The sequence below is a fragment of the Suncus etruscus genome, chromosome 2 (genome assembly GCF_024139225.1).
Source record: "Suncus etruscus isolate mSunEtr1 chromosome 2, mSunEtr1.pri.cur, whole genome shotgun sequence".
NCBI classification, from domain to species: domain Eukaryota; kingdom Metazoa; phylum Chordata; class Mammalia; order Eulipotyphla; family Soricidae; genus Suncus; species Suncus etruscus.
Window position 1 is genome coordinate 153,202,451 of NC_064849.1, and position 19,236 is coordinate 153,221,686.

Sequence of the window (19,236 nt, forward strand, 5' to 3'; positions counted from 1 at the left end):
GTATCTGCATCAAAATCACAGGAGACACTCAAAGTGGGGAGTTTCTCAGACCTCACCTCACAACCAGCCCAGGAAAATCACAGTGGAATGAATGGTTTGATGAGCCTGCTGGAAAAATCCTATGCCTGTTCGGACCTATAGCTACTCTGTCTTCTAACATTTTGCAAGGCATCAGTAACAATTGTGGCCATGCACAGATTTCTGAATCATTTGATGTCGCATGAACTGAGCCAAATGGAGTCAAGAGATGCTTTTATAGCCTAAGCAAGTGCCCAGATCACTCCTGTTTCCACGCAATGTTGCCATATGTACTTGAGGCTAACTTAATGAGAAATTAGATTCTAGAGGTTGTAATGATTGAGGTTCCTGGCCAAGATGCTTCGGTTTAACTACTCTATTGTTCTTCACTGGTTCTTTCCTCCTGGGATAAACTGTCTAATAACCACTTTCATCTGAAGAGCCAGAAATGAGGGCAGGGAAGCAGATCTGTGAGCATCCAGACTTGCTTCCAAGAGAATTGATGAGGAGGAGAGAGAGATGCTGTTCTGAGGGCTGTCTGGCTGCCCCTGATCTCAGTGGAGGGGCAGATCTGGGAAGAAGCAGAGAATAGAATTATTTGTGCAGCCTCAATTATATAAACAAGTCAACTGTGTGATGAGAGAGGATAGAGGTAAGGTGTTCGCTTTGCCTGTAACTGACTCAGGCTTGATCCCCAACACACATATGATTCCTTGAGTGCTTCCAGGAGGGATCCCTGAGCATAGACCCAGGAGTTAGTCCTGAGCAACACTATGGGTATCCCTCTCCCAATATAACATATCAGGTAAAGTAAATTTTTTTTGTTTTTTTTGAGCCACACCTGACAGTGCTCAGGGGTTACTCCTGACTTTGTGCTCAGAAATTACTCCTGAAAGCTCAGGGAACCATATGAAATGCCAAGATCGAACCCAGGTTGGCCATGTGCAAGGCAAAATCTTACCTTCTGTGCTATCACTCCAGCCCCCAGGTAAAATAATTTTATAGAACCTCACTACTATAACTAAGTCTTATCAAAGCCCTGGAATATGTATGTTCTTGTGCTAATACTATGTCTAAAATAGCAAGAGTTTATGAGCTTTTTTGTTTTTTTGGTGGGAGAGGAATTCGAGTCATACTTGGCATGATCAGGGGTTATTCCTGGCTCTATAACCAGGAATTACATCTGGAAGTACATGGTGGAACATATGGGATGGAGAGGATCAAATCCAGGTCAGCCATATGCAAGCAAATACCCTTCCTGCTGTACTTGTACCACAGACCTTCATGTACCTTTAGACTTGCATATACTCATAATATTTTGTTCATAAAGATAGATCAGGATCAGACAACTTGGTCTGTAGCAAGGGTTGACACCGGTAGCCAGAATTTTGTTGTTGCTCCTCCCCACCACCATAGTCAGCTTCCTACTGAAGACCAGTTCTCGGTTTCTGTTACTTTGGGGCATTTGTTATTCCCTACTTCGATGCTCAATATCCCACATATGGGAGAAAAGAATTGGACTCCTAAGTTACTTGAGCTGGTACTAATATTTAGTACTAGAAATCTTCCTTTAAAAATGAACAGAAAAGGATTGAAGCAGTAATATAGCAGATAGAGAGCTTGCCTTGTGTGTGACTCACCTGAGTTTGATAGATACCTGGCACCCCAAATGGCCCCCTGAACACCACCGGTGCTAATGCCTGAACTCAAAACCAATAATTCCTGAGTACCACTGGTGTGTCCCACACACCCTCCCAAAAAATGGACAGGCAAGCACTTTTTAAAATTGATTCTGTGAATTTATTTGATTATGTTAATACGACCTAGTTTTTTATGTTTGTTTCTTTGTTTTGGGGGCCACACCTGGCAGTGCTTATTCAGTTGCCTCCCCTTGCCCTTGTTTCTGGCTCTTCAGATGAAAGTGAGAAAAGACAATATGTCCTAGGATTAAAGTTCTTACGAAGAACAATAGAGAACAGAAAACAATTGACGGTTAATGGCCATTATGCAGCCATCTTTTGTTGTTGTTGTTGTTGATGATGATGTTGTTGGTTTGTTTTTTATTGTGCACTTTTATTTAGAGCCCTGTAAATTTATGCTGTTACATTAGGACGTCAGGCAGATTCTGCTTTATTGCCTATTCTACCTCACCAGGCTTGCATCAGTTTTAAAGTACCTAAAGTAAATTATTAATGTCAGGAAGTTTTAGATTCATGTGGTTTTTACATTTTATTTTAATATTTTTAATTTCTTTTTGGTTTGGAGACCTCATCTAGTGGTGTGCAGAGTTTAAGATTTACTCCTGGATCTCTCCCCAGGGATCACTCCTGAAAAGACTCAGGGGTCCTTGTCCAGTGATGGATGCTGGGGAGTGATTGGCTGTGTGTAATGTAAGCTGTTTCTCTTCTGAATGGCTTATAACTTTCTTTTCTTTTTTTTTTGGGGCCACACCCGGCGTTGCTCAGGGGTTACTCCTGGCTATCTGCTCAGAAATAGCTCCTGGCAGGCACAGGGGACCATATGGGACACCGGGATTCGAACCAACCACCTTAGGTCCTGGATGGGCTGCTTGCAAGGCAAACGCCGCTGTGCTATCTCTCCGGACCCGGCTTGTAACTTTCTAGGCTATTATCCTTTCACTCCTGCACATTCCCCCTTGTATGTCTTTAAGTATCCCTGTGTCCCATGCATTCCCCTCTTACGAATAACTACTTTGCTGGTGTGTTAATGGCAGACACACATCTCTGAGACTAATAGGACATTCATTATCACAATCACCGTGTGTATTCTTTGTACCAAATGTTTAAAAATTATGAATTTATGCAACTTTTCCATATAGCTTTAATGACAATCAGTTCCCCCACAGATATTAGAAAGCTAAAATACTTTCCATTTGGAAAGTGTTTTGCTCTAATCTTGAGTTTTCTTTTTCTTTCTTCTTTTTTGGATTTTTGAGTCACACCTGGTAGCGCTCAGGGGTTACTCCTGGTTCTGTGCTCAGAAGTTGCTTCGCTCCTGGCAGGCTTGGGGAACATATGGGATGCTGGGATTCGAACAAGGGTTCGTCCTGAGTTGGCCGAATGCAAGGCAAACACTGTGCTATCACTCCAGCCCCTAATCTTGAGTTTTCAAACAGTCAATTAGTGAATGAATCACCATTTGGAATTTTCACCAAATTCGTATCATTGAGAAACAACATAAATAATTAAAACCGTTTAATAATCAAATCACAATGTAGTTTATTTTTCCTGTTGAGTTTCAGCTTTCCACTGGTTTCAGGAAATGTTTAATAATTTTTGCAGTTTTGGATGTTGAATTATTCTCTGTTCTTATGGTGGGATAGAATTCTAAGCCCAACAAATTTGAATCATTTTCTTCTCCATATCTCTGGCAATTATGTTTATATTTCCAAAAATTAAACCAGATGAGCAGTCATCTCTTTATTTTCTGTTAATATCTTGGAGAAACAGGTTGATTTTCATTTGGCCAGTGGTTAAGTACATCTCTCTAGTGACAGATAGAGTAGATGTGTTTAGATAAGATTTCTTCACATTATCCCATAGACTAGTGAGCTGAAGGTGCGCTTGCTATTCATAGCGGAAAGATAACCAATAGAAAACAATCAAGTTCTTCAAGCACTTGTTCTTCATTGAACAAGTATCGCACTGGCTTTTCTCTGTTTCTCTGCTTGCTTATTTCCACTCTGGAACAGCCTGTGTTCTCTCTTAAACACATGCTTCTCTCTTTCTCTCTCCTTTAATCTTTCTGAATAAGTTTCAATAAATGTATATATACAATCAATAGATTAGTAAAGAACATTCTAGATTAGATAGAGGTTTCTTGGCTTGGATGTCATTTGGAAAAATCCCCAGGATCAAGGTAATTGAAAATAAGGATAGAAGAAGAAGAAACCATTATTTGTTAACTTATTGAACAACCCCTAAATGATTTGTGTAGGATTTCATTTTATCTTCTTTAGAACTGCCTATTTTGGAATTTGGCAACAGACTATGAGGACTGTTCTGTAAATGAGAAATGAAGATCATAGGGGTAAAATAACCATGCGCAGGTCATGAAGGTAGTAAGGGTCTATTTGATCCTAAAGCTCTTTTCAATGGACTGGCCTTACAAAATTACACTTTATAGTGTGTGTGTGTGTGTGTGTGTGTGTGTGTGTGTGTGGTTTTTTTTTTTATCTAGGAAGGTTAAATGACAGAGGAATTTGTGTCTGAACTCAAAAAGGCACCTAAGATTAATTGTCCTGGTATTTATTGTTATGCTCAATATCTTAAAATTGTTGAAATTCTCTCTAAGGAATAAAGTTTCCTGGTTGTGTTAAAGAGCTTATTTTACATTATTTGGAGTTAACAGATGATAGTCTATTAACTGGTTTCTTTGGCTATTTTGATAAGTGTTAAAGAATAACTGTTAGTTGTCCTTCAATATGGTGAGAATTTTAAGTAGGAGGGTTAAAAAGTATATAACTGAAAAATCCCCTACTATGTAGGGCATAACCATTTTTTCCCACAAATTGAAGACTATTGGTGCTACTCGTATTTTTGGCATCAATTTCCATTTGAAATTTATTCCTCTTTCATTGAAATTTTTGTTTCTGTATTTTGGAGGTTATACTTGCCCTGTGCTCAGGGATCATTCCGAGTTGGGGTTGGGGACCATAATTGATGCCAAGCATTAAACCCAGATTGTCTGTGTACAAGCAAAGTGTCTTATTTCTCTAGCCTTTTCATTGAAATTTTATCCTTGAAAAAGTGAGATGAAATACAATGGCAGAATACTGTTATTGTTCTCATTTTACTGTTGAGGAAACTGAGATTCAGTACGATTATAAGGAATTGGGTTCATGACATTCAGCTGAACTTGGATGTCTGACACGAGAACTTTTTCTTTCCATTACATAGCACTACCTGTTGAGTATTTGCAAAGATTAAATGTGCTGCCAGTGTGTGTGTGTGTGTGTGTGTGTGTGTGTGTGTGTGTGTGTGTGTGTGATATTTTTGTCTTTCTGATCTGGTTCTTTAGTTTTGGGTGGCCAGGGGCTACACCTGGCTCAGTGGTCAGAGATGGGGGTATGCCATGTAGAGACTGCACTCAGTCCTTATGCTTTCTCTTGATTCTTCAGCCCAATATCCATTTTGGTTACTTGAATATCATCCCAGAAGGTGAGAAGCTTATTGTTCTTCACATCATTTAATAAATTTAATAAATTTTTTGGGGCCACACCCGGCGTTGCTCAGGGGTTACTCCTGGCTGTCTGCTCAGAAATAGCTCCTGGCAGGCACGGGGGACCATATGGGACACCGGGATTCGAACCAACCACCTTTGGTCCTGGATCGGCTGCTTGCAAGGCAAATGCCGCTGTGCTATCTCTCCGGGCCCTAAATTTAATAAATTTAAATTTTAAATGTTTTTAAATGTTTCTTTGAGAAGCTGGTCATTTGAATGATCATGTTATATATATATATATAGTGGTATTGGTTCTATTTCATTGTTTTTTTCTGAATTCCCTGTCACTTCCTATCTGAGACATTTTTAATCTATCCATCTGCAGAGATTGAAGTTGGCATGGTTTTGTAACTCAAGGGCCCATAAAAGTTCTGACATTACAGTTTCTCTCTTAAACCTACACCTAAGTAATGAATTTAAATACCCTGGAACCCAAGCTGAAAGATAGACAATTGTTTGACAGGACTTAGAATTTCTGTTCACAATTCTCTTCATCAGTAATATTGAGTGCATTAATGATTCATAATCTTTTACAGTTATACTCATAATCTTGCTGCCAAAAAACCTATTCCTATAATGGACTGGAACATAGACCCAAACAAGCCAAGCATTTGAAATAAAAGAAAATGCCATAAAGTAACAAACCAAAGCATGATCTCTTGTGTTTTGGAAAAAGAATGACATTAATGTTTACTGTTCTCAAATCAATGGTCATTTTGGTACTTGAATATTGTTTTTCAGTGGATAGAAATCATGGCCATTGCAGTCTGCAGAGATAGTACAGCAGGTAGGGCACTTGCTTTGTGTGCAGTGGGCCTGGGTTCCATCCCTGGCACTCCATACAAACTTCAGAGTCCTGCCAGGAGGGATCATTTAACACGGAACTAGGAGTAAGTCCTGAGCGCTGCTGGATGTGGTTCAAATTGTTTTTTTTCTGTTTTTGTTTTTGTTTTTTGAAAGGAAAAAGAAAAAATAATGGTGGTTGGTATTAATGAAAATCTCTGCTGTTCACTCACCATGAGCCAGGCAATAAGCTGAATATTTTATAAACACATTCAGTTTATACCTACTATCATCTTATGCCAGATATCACTTTTATCACCATTTAACACATAGAAAGATCCAAAATGGAAGGGGAGGTAGCTTGGCTTGGAGTTTCTCAACTGGAATTAGACCCAGATCTGTGGGATTAGAGAGGAGAAGATTTTGCTTCCCATTGGTCTCTCTCTCACTGCACCTTATCCAACAGTTTCTTATAATCATATTATTAAAGCTGCATAATGATAGAATCCCCCAACACAACTGTTTGCAGATGATGAAGCAGGTTCTAGGGTGTTAGCACAATCTAACCACTTGTTAGGCTATCCTCATTGCTTACAGCTCCTATTTTCCTAAAATGATTTAGTTCACTTACAGGCTTTCCTAGTGGAGAGCAGCCACTTTCTTTTCTGGTCCAACTTCCCTTCTTTGCTCTGTCTTTGACAGCCAAAGTCAGCTAGCCTTGGAATTTGTTCCTGTGTCAAAGAGAGCAACCAAGATCCCCTGAGGCATGAATCCGATTGCAGAAAAATAAAATAGCTGTTTTTTTCCTCTCTATGCTGACTAATATAGGCCACGTGGGTTTCTGTTGTTGCCTACTAAGTATTCCAGCAAACAATCAAACAAACAAATAAAAAAACAGACTAAAGAACTGAGCTTTGCAACTCAATGAAAATGAAACAGTCATTGTAGTAGGGGAAATTTGGCTTCCAGCCTGGGACTATTCTGTGCTGGCATTTGCAGACCATTCAGAGTTAGAATCTTAGTGGGCCACTCAACAGGCGGAAGGTGTGGTCAGGCCTGCAAGGTCCAGGCTAGGACTTCAGATCAGCTTGTGGCTATTGTCCCTGTTGCCAGGCAGCATATGGATGTTTGTTTTAAGATCTGCCCACTTGTTGCGCCAGAGGTCAAAATTCCTTGTGTGAGTTACTTCACCAAGCAATTAGAGCTGAGGCCTCTATTTTTATCTTAAGTAGGTATCCCTTTAATAGCTTTCATATGTCCAGTATACTGAGCTGAGAGAGAGTCTTCTTCCATTCCCCCCAAAGAGTTCAGATTAATTCAGCTTTGCATGCTCCATTTTATCTAACTGCTCCTCTGAAGGAGTGTTTCCCATCACTAAGACTTGTTCAGGCAGTTTACTCAATTGGAATGACTGTCCCAATTTTTAGCTTCATTTTAAAGAAAATACAAATATTTAATTTTATTATTGTTATTATTTTGGTATTTGGGCCACACATGGTAGTGCTTGGGGCTTATTCCTGGGTCTTCAATTAGGGATCACTCCTTTTGTGACTTGGGGGATCATATTGGGTGCTGGCTAGTGAATCTCTGTCAGTTGCATGCTAGACAAGTGGCCTACCCATATTTCTCCTTTTATTTAATTTTTTAGAGTAAGGGAGTCAAGTTGTTACAACAAAACATTTATGGACACTACTATTATTATCTGTTGAAATTAAAGCTCTACCATATTTTACCTATGATCATTTAGTTCCCAACTTGGGATTTTATTGAGATGAATTGAACTCACATCTCTCAAGTGTCTGTCATAGGTCTTAGCACCTGGCACATGCTCTCTGGTCCACGCCTCACTGAGCTCAGAACACAGTACTATACTTCACTTCTGGGAAGCCTTTCCCTAGCGTCTCTCAAGGACTTCAGAAATAGCCTCCCTCTTCTGTGCTCTTATAACATTATAGTATGCCAAGATCCTCCTGCTCTCGACCTGATATCATACTTCCTTCAGACTGGGGTGTGACTTGGTGCCCTAACTACCATACTGGCAACAAAGCTTCATTCTCAGTGGACTATGACTCAACCCCATTCACAGATGAGCCACTGCTTATTTTTCATCAGAATCAGGCTCTGTATTATGGTTCAGCATTGCATCTGTATGGCAGTGCTCTCTACAACTAATATTATTGAATAAAATCATGCAATTAGCAGCAGCATGAATGGCTGAGTGAAGTTCATAGGAAAGAGATAGATTCAGAAAGTTCTCTCTGATATGTGGATTTAAAGATACAAAGCAAGGAAGCAACAAAAGACCAGTGTCAACTCAATGAAAGAATTGATCCACACAGTGATTGTGGTGGTGTTGAGAGGGAAGTGTATTGGAATCCTTGGGGGGGGGGTTTCACTGGTGATGGGGGAGGTGTAGGAATTATGTGCCTGAAAAATCATTATTAATAATATTGCAAACCACAAAAATTTAATAAAACATTTATTTGGGGGCCCACATTGTGATGCTCAGGAGTCACTCCTGGCTCTGCATTCAGAGATCACCCCTGATGGATTCAGGAGACCATATGGGATGAATGAGCTTGGTTCAGCCCCATCCATACAAAACAAACATTATACCTGCTGTTCTATGGCTCTGGCTCTCAAGAAAACATTTAAAAATAAGTAAAAGCACTATTATTACATGTAGTAATGAGAGATGTGGCAAAAATGGCTGTGTGATAATGAGAGCAACAGTAGACAGACTTCAACCTCTGAGTCTTCAGCCCTGTCATGAGAAATGTATCATCATGGGAAAGACATGGAGTCTACATATAATTGGGCTCCTCACTGCTTGGAGGCCATCAGTCCTCCCTCAAAGAATGCTGCCTCAATTGCTCTCTGCTGGTTCTTAGTTTTAGTAGAAACAACCCAGGCATTTTATATGCATGTGTGTATGTGTGTGTGTTCAAAGTGTCTCAGTTTGGGGGTGATAACAATGATGTAATGATTGGGTGTTCGCATTACATAGTTCTAAACATTTTTCTGACTTTCATTCAGCATAGTTTCGGTGGAATCAACCACAGACTGCTGCACTTTAGTGAGCAGACCACACTCGTGTATCTACTGGTATACAGTCATCTTTTCATTTAGCAGATATGGTAAAACAACTGCAATGGTCCAGATTGTGGAGATGTTTGAGCACCTTCATGGAGTTTGAGCTCAGGTCTCACAGTTTAGTTCCTATGAGGGAATAGCTTTGGTTTTGCAAATTTGTCATTTCCTAGCTTTTTGCTATTGAGGGTGCAATTAAGTAAAAATCTTACGGCTCAGAAACAGTTGTTTTACTTTGTGGAACATCTAGCAAAACTCATTTTGAGTAAAAATGAGTTGTTTGAGATTTTTTTTTAATTTTAGAAACACTAATATTTGTTTTGTGTTTTGCCCAAATTGCACTGACATTTGGGAGCTGATCTGACTCTCCTAATAACCCTGGGCGGTGTGTGGTCTTTCCATTCTGGGAAGCTAACCCTTAGAGTTTCAATCCTTTAACCTGTGAGCTCCAAGGCCCTGGGAGGTCATGATAAGCTTCAGTCTTCTCTTACCAACATCTTGATTCCAGATTTTCAAAACAAACCAGGAATGTCAGGAAAGATTGTACATGTTAAGGCAGGGGTCTCAAACTCGCAGCCCACGGGCCATTTGCGGCCCTCCGTACAACATTTTGTGGCCCTCGGCCGGCCTTCAAATATCGCAGTATTCACAATTAATCAATAAAAATCGCATTAGTAAGGAAAAAATCACATTAAACATTCACATACCCCGAGCAGTTCCATTCGGGGTATGCAAATGTTTAATGCGATTTTTTGTGATTTTTTTTCTTACTAATGTGATTTTTTATTGCGAATATTCGGTAAGAGAAATCCCTTATGCGGCCCTGCCTCACCCCGACTTTGCCTCCTGTGGCCCCCAGGTAAATTGAGTTTGAGACCCCTGTGTTAAGGTGTTTGCCTTGCATGCAGCTTACACTATCAGTGCTTCTCAGTTATTTTCTGTCATGCCCCCCCCAGGAAGAAGAAAACATTTTTCACGCCCCCTGAGCGACTGTAAATAGTATCTTTATTTAAAAAATCTTTAACCTGCAAAACAAAAACATATCAAATAATTTGAGTTGATTTTTTAATCATAGGCGATATCTGGATTCATGGCTACAATGAGCACGTTTTGCAGTGCATAGCTTTTCGAAGCAGGGTTTGAAGCAGGACACAGCAACTCTCAGCTCCAGAGACATATGGAGACATAGACACGGGGCTTAGCTTGTTATGACAGTGTTTGCCAAGATCAAACGTGCCCCCCCCCTTTACTGAGCCTCGAGCCCCCCTCTGGGGGCATGCCCCACTATTTGAGAATCACTGCACCAGAGCCATATATGGTCCTCTGGCCCCACCAGGATTAATCCCTAAGCACAGAATCCCACCAGGTTTGGCCCTCAAAACTAAAGAAAATAAAAAAACAGCATTAAGCTATGCTTCACTGCTAAAATGAGACTCCTGCACCTGGGAACAGATTTCAGTGGTAGTTTCTTTCTTTCTTTTTTTTTTTTTTTCCAAAAAAATTTTTTTTGGTTTTTGGGCCACACTCGGTGACACTCAGGTTACTCCTGGCTATGTGCTCAGAAATCGCTCCTGATTTGGGGGACCATATGGGACTCCAGGGGATCAAACCGCAGTAGTCCTGGGTTAGCACGTGCAAGGCAAACGCCCTACCGCTTGCACCACTGCTCCAGCCCCTTCAGAAGTAGTTTCTGAGCTCCTGTGCACCAAGATTGGCTGGGGAGTGGGAATGGCCCTGCCTTTCAGTTAGTCCTTTGGTTCATTGATGAGATCTAAAGTGTCCTCCCAAGGGAGCACAGTTACCCTCCAACACAATCTGCATGACTCAGGGCTGAGTGAGAAGGACAGATGTTTTGGGTAAGACTTAAGGTGATGTGAGCCAAAGCAGGTGTTACATCTCAGCTGAGTTTTTGAGGTGAGGCATGGGTGAGGCTAGTTTTGTAGGAAAGAGAAAGGCACGGGGGTTGGAAGGAGTGGGAACATTATGGGTTCCCATAATGACAACACTGAGGGATGGTGCCTTTCAGCCTTTATCCCTTGACACTGTTGTGACTGGTTACCATGCACATTAAATCACTTCTTTTGTGGCGAGGAGTGACTCCACATTAGATTGAACCAAGGTCAGTCATAAGCAAGGCAGAGCCTTAACCCTTGCACTTTTTATCTCTTGGCCCTAACTCAGTCTTGAATCAGTGCTGTGAGGTCATGATCACTCTTCTCAGTTTGTATGTGAGGTCACTGAACACTGAGATTTTGTATAATAACCTGAACTCTGTAACAACTGGAATTTCACAAGTCTAGAGCTTGGGCTTCTCTCTCTTCCTCTTTCTCTTTTTTCTTTTCTCTCCCTCTCATAAGTCTGGATGTGTGGATCCAAGAGACAGCAAAGACTGTAAGACCTGTGACTCAGGGGCCAGAGAGATAGCACAGTGGTAAGTCATTTGCCTTGCATGCAGAAGGACAGTGGTTCGAATCCTGGCATCCCATATGGTCCCCTGAGCGCTGCTGGGTGTGACCCAAAAACCAAAAAAATAAATAAATAAAAGACATGTAGACATGTGACTCAGCAAAATGGTGTTTGAGTTGGCCAAGGGTGCAGGTGGGTCTCTGGAGAATTGCTCTGCTCAGGTGCCATAGGAAGGGGTTGGAGCTAGAGAAACTCATGCAGAGTGTGAGAGATCTGGGTGTGGTAGTAGATGCAGGCCCAGGCCATGAGTGTGGGAGAAGGCCGCCAGGAGATGACTCACGAAGGCATCCCCCACATGACCTCATACTGCTCTGGTGTGGCCCCAGTTCCAGGTGAGGAATCAGTGAGGATGGGTGGGTGGGTAAGGAGTGTCAAGTGTGGAGCCAGTAGTGCCCTCAACACCATCTGGGAGGAAGAAAGGTGAGTGAGGGCCCAAGGAAATGGACCCAAGGGGGTCAGAAATTGTGATGAAGGTGTGGAAGGATGAGCTTGCCTAGTAAACACCGGCATAGGTATCAGAGGCGGACAACCTCTGAGGACATGAGAGGGTAGAAGAAGCTTCCAGGAGCCAAGGGGGCTGGGGAGGGTCTTGAGTCAGGGAGGGTGATCTGTGGGGTTAGCTTCAGGAACAGAGTGGGCTGTGGCCCCAAGAGACCCTCAGCAAGCTCAGGCCGGGCTGGTGTGAAGAAGGACACCAGAGCAGCTGCCTGGGTGAGAGGGAATGGCTAGGGCTGGTGAATCAGTTCTGACTCCTGTGATTGTGCCTGCCAAGGGCTGGGAGGGGAGGCTAGAGGGGGTGAGGATTCCCATAGCAGGAAGGTCAGGAGCAGAGGTAGAGTTGGGGGGTTAGCATAGCAGAGGAGAGGGGGGGGAGAGGCAAGGTGGAGGGCTCTCAGCAGCCTGGCATGGCCTTTGTCCTCCTGAGGTCCCATGGGCAAGACCTTGCCTTCCTTCCTTCCTCCCTTCCTTCCTTCCTTCCTTCCTTCCTTCCTTCCTTCCTTCCTTCCTTCCTTCCTTCCTTCCTTCCTTCCTTCCTTCCTTCCTTCCTTCCTTCCTTCCTTCCTTCCTTCCTTCCTTCCTTCCTTCCTCTCTCCTTCCCACCCTTCCTCCCTCCCTTCCATCCTTATTCCTCCTTTTCTTCCTCCCTTTCTTCCTTCCTCCCTCCCTTCCTTCCTTATTCCTCCCTTTCTCCCTCCCTCCCTCCCTCCCTCCCTCCCTTCCTTCCTTATTCCTCCCTTTCTCCCTCCTTTCCTTCTTCCCTCCTTTCCTTATTTCTTCCTCCTTCCCTTCCTTCCTTCTTTCCTTCCTTCCTTCCTCTCTCTTCCCTCCCTTCCTCCCTCCCTTCCTTCCTTATTCCTCCTTTTCTTCCTCCCTTTCTCCCTCGCTCCCTCCTTTTCTTCCTTATTCCTCCCTTTCTCCCTCCTTTCCTTCTTCCTTCCTTTCCTTATTTCTTCCTCCTTCCCTTCCTTCCTTCCTTCCTTCCTTCCTTCCTTCCTTCCTTCCTTCCTTCCTTCCTTCCTTCCTTCCTTCCTTCCTTCCTTCCTTCCTTCCTTCCTTCCTTCCTTCCTTCCTTCCTTCCTGAGTTAATGATGGGCTCACACTGGTCTTGGTAGTGGCTTCAAAGACAGGGTGGATACAGTTGGCAGGTCAGCAGCTATTTCCCAGCAGACTGACACTTAAGAAGGCTGCAGTGCCAGATGGATTCCCTGGACTCAAGTGTTGGGAGTTTTCTTTTTCTCTTTGGTTTGTTTTGAGGCCACATGTGGTGGTGCTCAGGGGTTTCTCCTGCTCTACACTCAGGGATCACTCCTGGTAGCTTGGTGTACCCTGTGTGCCATATGTAGGGTCTTGAAGCCAGGTGGGTCACATGCAAGGCAAGAGCCCTCCCCACTGTACTGTTGGTCTCAGTGTGGAGAGGTCTGTGTGGGCCTGGCTGGATTCACAAGAGGTGGTGATAGTGGCTTCAGTACTCACCAGTGTAATACAGTGAAATCTGCAGTAGCTGACCTGCAAAGCTTCCTTCTATTTTGTTGGGAGGGACTGAGATGAGACCACTGCCACATGCGTTCCTCAGAAGGCATTTCTTTACCCTTGGCCTCTAAGAAGAGCCAAGATGAGTCAGGAAACAGGGCAGTGCCACTCTCTTCCCAGCCCCCACCTACCCACTCAGAACCCTGAGAGGTGATGCATCTGCTGGATAGAGCTGACAACTGTGTTCTTTTCTGTCTTACGGAGTAGACTAGGAGTAACTTCTTCATGATTTAGGTGCTTAGATCTGCTCCAGTACTATGCTCTGGGGGCCATGCAATGCTGAGGATTGGACCCTAGGGCTGGCCACATGCAAGACAAGTGCCTTAAACTCTTTCTGTCTCTGGCTCCTATTATAGGAATGATTTGTTAATAACTAATGAAACAGCTATAGCTTTATAATATGTAGAATAACTAATGAATACCTGTACCTAATGAATACCTGTGGCATATAACACTATGTCAAGTATTTAGAATCCTGTGACATAGATGGTGTCTCTCCCATCTTATATACTGGAAATTCCAAACTGAGACTCACAAGAAGTAACAGTTGGGCTCACATTTGAACAATTTGCTATTAGCCCGAAGATCATGTTATCTGGACAAAAAACTCAGTAGGAACTATAGCAATAACTATAACAATAACAATAACCCAAGCAGACATGGGTAGTTACTACTTACTAAAGAAAAGTGTCAAGATCTGCAGATCAGAAAAATTTAAATAAATTTTTTCAGGTCATTTAGCAAGTAGCACCCAAACACTTGAACCCATTAAATCTGGTCACCCATCTTTAACCACCAACCTCCTACCTACTGGACTTGTATGGAGGAGGTTCTCTGGAGATGAGGCAACACCAAGGAGAACAGTTGAGAGCAAATTTGGTCCATAACATGAGAACTAGTATTCAGTAGGAAGCCCCCCCTCTTAGAGGGGTCTGGAGGACAGAGGATGGGGTGGGTGGGAAACACCTATGGTGGAGGAATGTGCTCAATCAGGAGGAGGAGATGGTGCTGAAGGTGAGAAAATGTTAGTATGGAACCCTATCAGAACAATACTATTAACTAGAGTGCAAAACCTTATATATAAAAGAAAAAAGTGTCTCATACAGGAACAAACTGGTGGGAGTAAATAATGGTGTAGGAGGACATTGGTTGAGAGAAGTAGACACTGGTGAAGAATCAATATTGAACATTGTAACCCTGAAACCCAATCATGAATAATTTTGTAATTTCATGGTGGCACTATTAAAAAAAAAAGTCTGAAGCTGAAGCAATAGTACAATGGATAGGACACTTGCTTTGTAGCTGACTTGGGGTCCATCCCCAGCATCCCACATGGCCCTTCACATGCCACCAGGAGTAATTCTTGAGTACAAAGCTAGGAGTAACCCCTGAGCATCTCCAGGTATCACCCCAAAAGCAAAACTTAAGTAAAAATTAAAAAATTGCTTCACTAATGCTAAAGGCAAAGTTAGTTATATATTAACAAGAATGACGCTTTATATTTCCTTCCTTTCTAGGTCTCAACTTCCTTTGCGTCAACCAGCCGATTTTCCAGCATGAATTCCACACAGCCCAAGGTATGGAATATCCTTCCTCCTCTCTTGAGTGAATGGCCCTAAGTTGGGAAGAATGAACTCATGTATACTCATATTTGATGCATGAAGTGTATTCGGGGAAGCTGAGTGAAGGAAGTGTCCATTTTCTTCCTCATTCCCTGGGGGTTGTTGAGAACCAACTCAGTTTATCAGAGTAATATGGGGCACCCTACTATCAACAAACTCTATGGCTTTGTTGGGACTTTTATCTCAAAGTCACTTTTTGGGATTTCTACAGAGAAGAGAGGAGGGATGCCTGAGAGGTATGTTGTGAGACAGAGTGGGCCCATTTCTGAGGAGCTGCCTTATACCTTCTCCCACAATTAGTGATCTTGAGCTCTTTCTTGGGGATGGAGGAGTGTGAAAAAAATGCGCGTGATGCTTTCAACTACGGTAGTTCTTAAGAGCCAAGAGTCTTCTTTCCATTTGATTTTGAGGCTACAACCTGGGGACAAAGAGCCAAGATTCTCCAGTGCCTCTAAGAGCCATCCTGGCTCCATCATTCATGCGACTCTAGTTGGGAATCACCTTTACCCCTTTGTTCCTTCTCATTGTTTCCCATTTCTGTCATGAACATAGACCATCATTTAGAACTATCACTATATGGGCTGGAGCGATAGCACAGCAGTAGGGCATTTGCCTTGCATATGACAGACCTGGGACAGACCTGGGTGCAATCCCTGGCATTCCATATGGTCTCCTGAGTTTGCCAGGAGTGATTTCTGAGTCCAGAGCCAGGAGTAATTCCTGAATGCTGTAGGGTATGGCCCAGAAACAAAACAAAATGAAAGAACTAGCACTGTAGTTTAGTATGCTGTTAAGAACTAAAACTACTGTTGAGGTCTAAACTACTAAATAAACTTCTTGGCCTCATCCTGAATATTGATGTTTTAAAAGACATTGTTGAGTATTTTGAAATACAGTGTCATGATTAGCTCCTAAGTTTGTCACTGAGCATTCATTTTTAAAATATTTTTTCATTTTATTTTTGAGTCACACCTGGAAGTGCTCAGGTTTACTCCTAAATTTATTCATTTATTTGGGGGGGGGGTTGCCATATCCAGTATGCTTAGGGATTACTCTGGCTCTGTGCTCAGGAATCACTCCTGGTGGTGCTTGGAGGACTAAATGGAAATTCAGGTTGGCTGCATGTCAGGCAAACACCTTACTCACTATACTATCTCTCTAGCCCCTAAATTTATTTTTAGCTGTATTTTTTTTACAATTTACAAAAAATATTATAAAACTTTGGCATTTTTTTTAATAATTTACAAAATTGTAGAACTTTAAATTTTAAGTCTTATTCTCAATGTCTTCTCATCTAATCCATAATCAGTTTATGGGATGTGATTGCCTGTTTTTATTGTGCTAAATTAAACATATGATCTTAATTTCAAAATAATTTTAAAACCATGAAAGAAGCAACTACCCCCCAAAGAAAAGTTTACATTGAACTTGTAAGTTTGTGAAAACTAAAGCTAGGAAACAGAAGTAGAGCCAGAAAAATGAAATTTGCTTATTATTCTTTTGGTTTGCCTTTGCCCCCCCTGCCAGATTTTTGTCCATTCCCTATGGACTGTTCAAGGTACCTATTGTCCAGCACAAGTGTCAACAAACTCTCTTTTGTTTGTTTGTGTTTTGGGGAATTACTGTTTGATGCTCAGGGGTTACTCCTGGCAGTCTCAAGAGACCATATGAGATTGCTGAGGATTGAACCTGGGTCAGCTGAACACAAGGCAAACACACTACCTGCTGTACTATCTCTCCGACTCCTGTCAGCAAACTCTTAAGGCATTTCTTTTTTGTTTGTTTTGTTTTGGGTTTTAAATTTATGGCATTTCTCTACTGAGTACTCATGAGAACTGTTGGCATTCCTGTGGACTGGGGGAAAGGGAAAGTGAGGGGGAGGGAAAATGGGGGGGGAGAGAGAGAGGAAAGTTAGTACTGAGCAAGTGAGTAAAAGTAGGAGGGAAAATTAAGCATGAAAGAGAGAGGAAGGAAGGCAAGAAGACCAACCAATAGGAGAGAGATGACAAGACAGGATAGAGGAGAACCATGAAAGAGAGAGAATGAGTGAGTGTGTGTGTGTGTGTGTGTGTGTGAGAAAGAGAGAGAGAGAGAGAGAGAGAGAGAGAGAGAGAGAGAGAGAGAGAGAGAGAGAGAGCTCTCAAAGAGAACTATAGAGCAGTGTGGCCTTTGGCTGTGGGATCTGCAGCTTCCCATTCCTTGAGTGTATCCAGTGGCATTGCCCTCCCCAGTCACCCCTCACTGGTCCTCTACCACATGACTCACAATGAAGACCAAACAAGTGTCTGCCAGTGTTATGCATTGCTAGAGAAAAGATGTTGATTTGGCACATGCTAACTCCCAATCCTAGTCTGTACAATTTTGAATATGTAGGGGAGAGGTCCTGGGCATTCTGCATCTCTTTCCATGGCACATTAGACATAACAATTGTGCTGCAGAGGTGGAAGATGGTTGAGTTGTTTCTGATCAGGTACAGTTCTTGACTGCTCCTGCCCCTGCGCCTGCCCATGATCACTTTAGGACTCTCCCATATCTGCAGTCAGGGTGAGGATTTGGATGGTAGTTTCTGCACCTGCACCACCATGGGTGTCCTTGGAGACTTAGCTTTGTGTGCCCTAATGTCTTACATGAAGTGAGGGTGATAATGATGAAAATATAGCAGTCATAATGACCTCCGTCCCAGACAGTTATTTTGAGTACTAGATAACTTGGCTCATGGAAAGTTTCAAACAGTCCATGGTGTACTAAATGGTAATCAGTAGGCATTAGTTATTATTGGTCTTGACTATATAAATATATATAAGCAGTAGCATCACCAGAAATAAATGTAAGACATGTGTTAATAATGATACAATTACTGATATAAATAATGATATAATGTGTTAATAATGATATAATGACTGATATAAAGCTGCTTTATGTTTGAAATGTACAGTTTATTTACGCTGTTTGCATCCATGACTGGGGACATTGTTTTGTTTTTATTTTTTGAGCCATACCTGACAGTGCTTAGGGGTTACTCTTGGCCAGGGGTGGTGAACAAGTTCGACACAAAGAGCCAAAATTTTAAACTGTGAGAGTCAGAGAGCCACACCACACAGTGACCTGCCAAAACAGACAAACACTCACACAAAAGCATATAATTTTAGCAATAATATATTAAACACATATTGCATTTTGCCATTTTGAGTGAGGGTAAAAATCCTGTTTGCCACCCCTGCTCTTGGCTCTGCACTCACAAATTAATCCTGTTGGTGTTCGGGGACCATATGGAATGCTGGAGATCGAACCTGGGTCAACCACATGCAAGGAAATCTCCCTACCCGATGTGCTATCACTTCGACCCTGAGTGGGAGATTCTTAATGCATTGTTGAGATCTTCCATGCAAAAACATGACTGCTAAATTAGAAATTAGAATGTACAATAGATTCCAATACCAGATGGTTTGATTTCCCTGGTTAAGTATGTAATATATTACATTTGTAGGCTGAAAAGATAGTATTATGGGGAAGGCGCTTGCATGCAACCAATGTAGCTTTGATACCCAGCAACCACATATGTCCTCCAAGCACACCAGGAGTGATCCCCAGGAGTAAGCCCTGAGGGAGGGAGAGAGGGAGGGAGGGAAGGAAGAAAGGAAGGAAGGAGGAAGGAAGGAAGGAAGGAAGGAAGGAAGGAAGGAAGGAAGGAAGGAAGGAAGGAAGGAAGGAAGGAAGGAAGGAAGGAAGGAGGGAAGGAGGGAAGGAGGGAAGGAGGGAAGGAGGGAAGGAGGGAGGGGAGGGAGGGAAGGAGGGAGGGAAGGATGGATGGGAAGGAGGGAGGGAGGAATCCATTCATAATGTGTTAAATACAAAATTCATAGAAGGAAGAGAGGAAGAAAGGGGGTAGGAAGAATGTGTTAATAATAATGGGTTCATAGAAAAAATCAATGGCATGTTATATTTTATCATGAATATCATGAAATGAGTAATGCTTTCATGA

At 42.3% G+C, this 19,236-nt stretch overlaps 1 protein-coding gene across 1 annotated transcript in view; it reads left to right on the forward strand.

Moving 5' to 3' along the window:
- CAST (calpastatin) overlaps window positions 1-19,236 on the forward strand; it is a 110,657-nt gene that overhangs the window by 45,967 nt on the left and 45,454 nt on the right. The window contains exon 4 of the mRNA XM_049769178.1: window positions 15,150-15,209. Coding sequence (XP_049625135.1) covers window positions 15,150-15,209 — 60 coding nt within the window. The remainder of the gene's footprint in view (window positions 1-15,149; window positions 15,210-19,236) is intronic.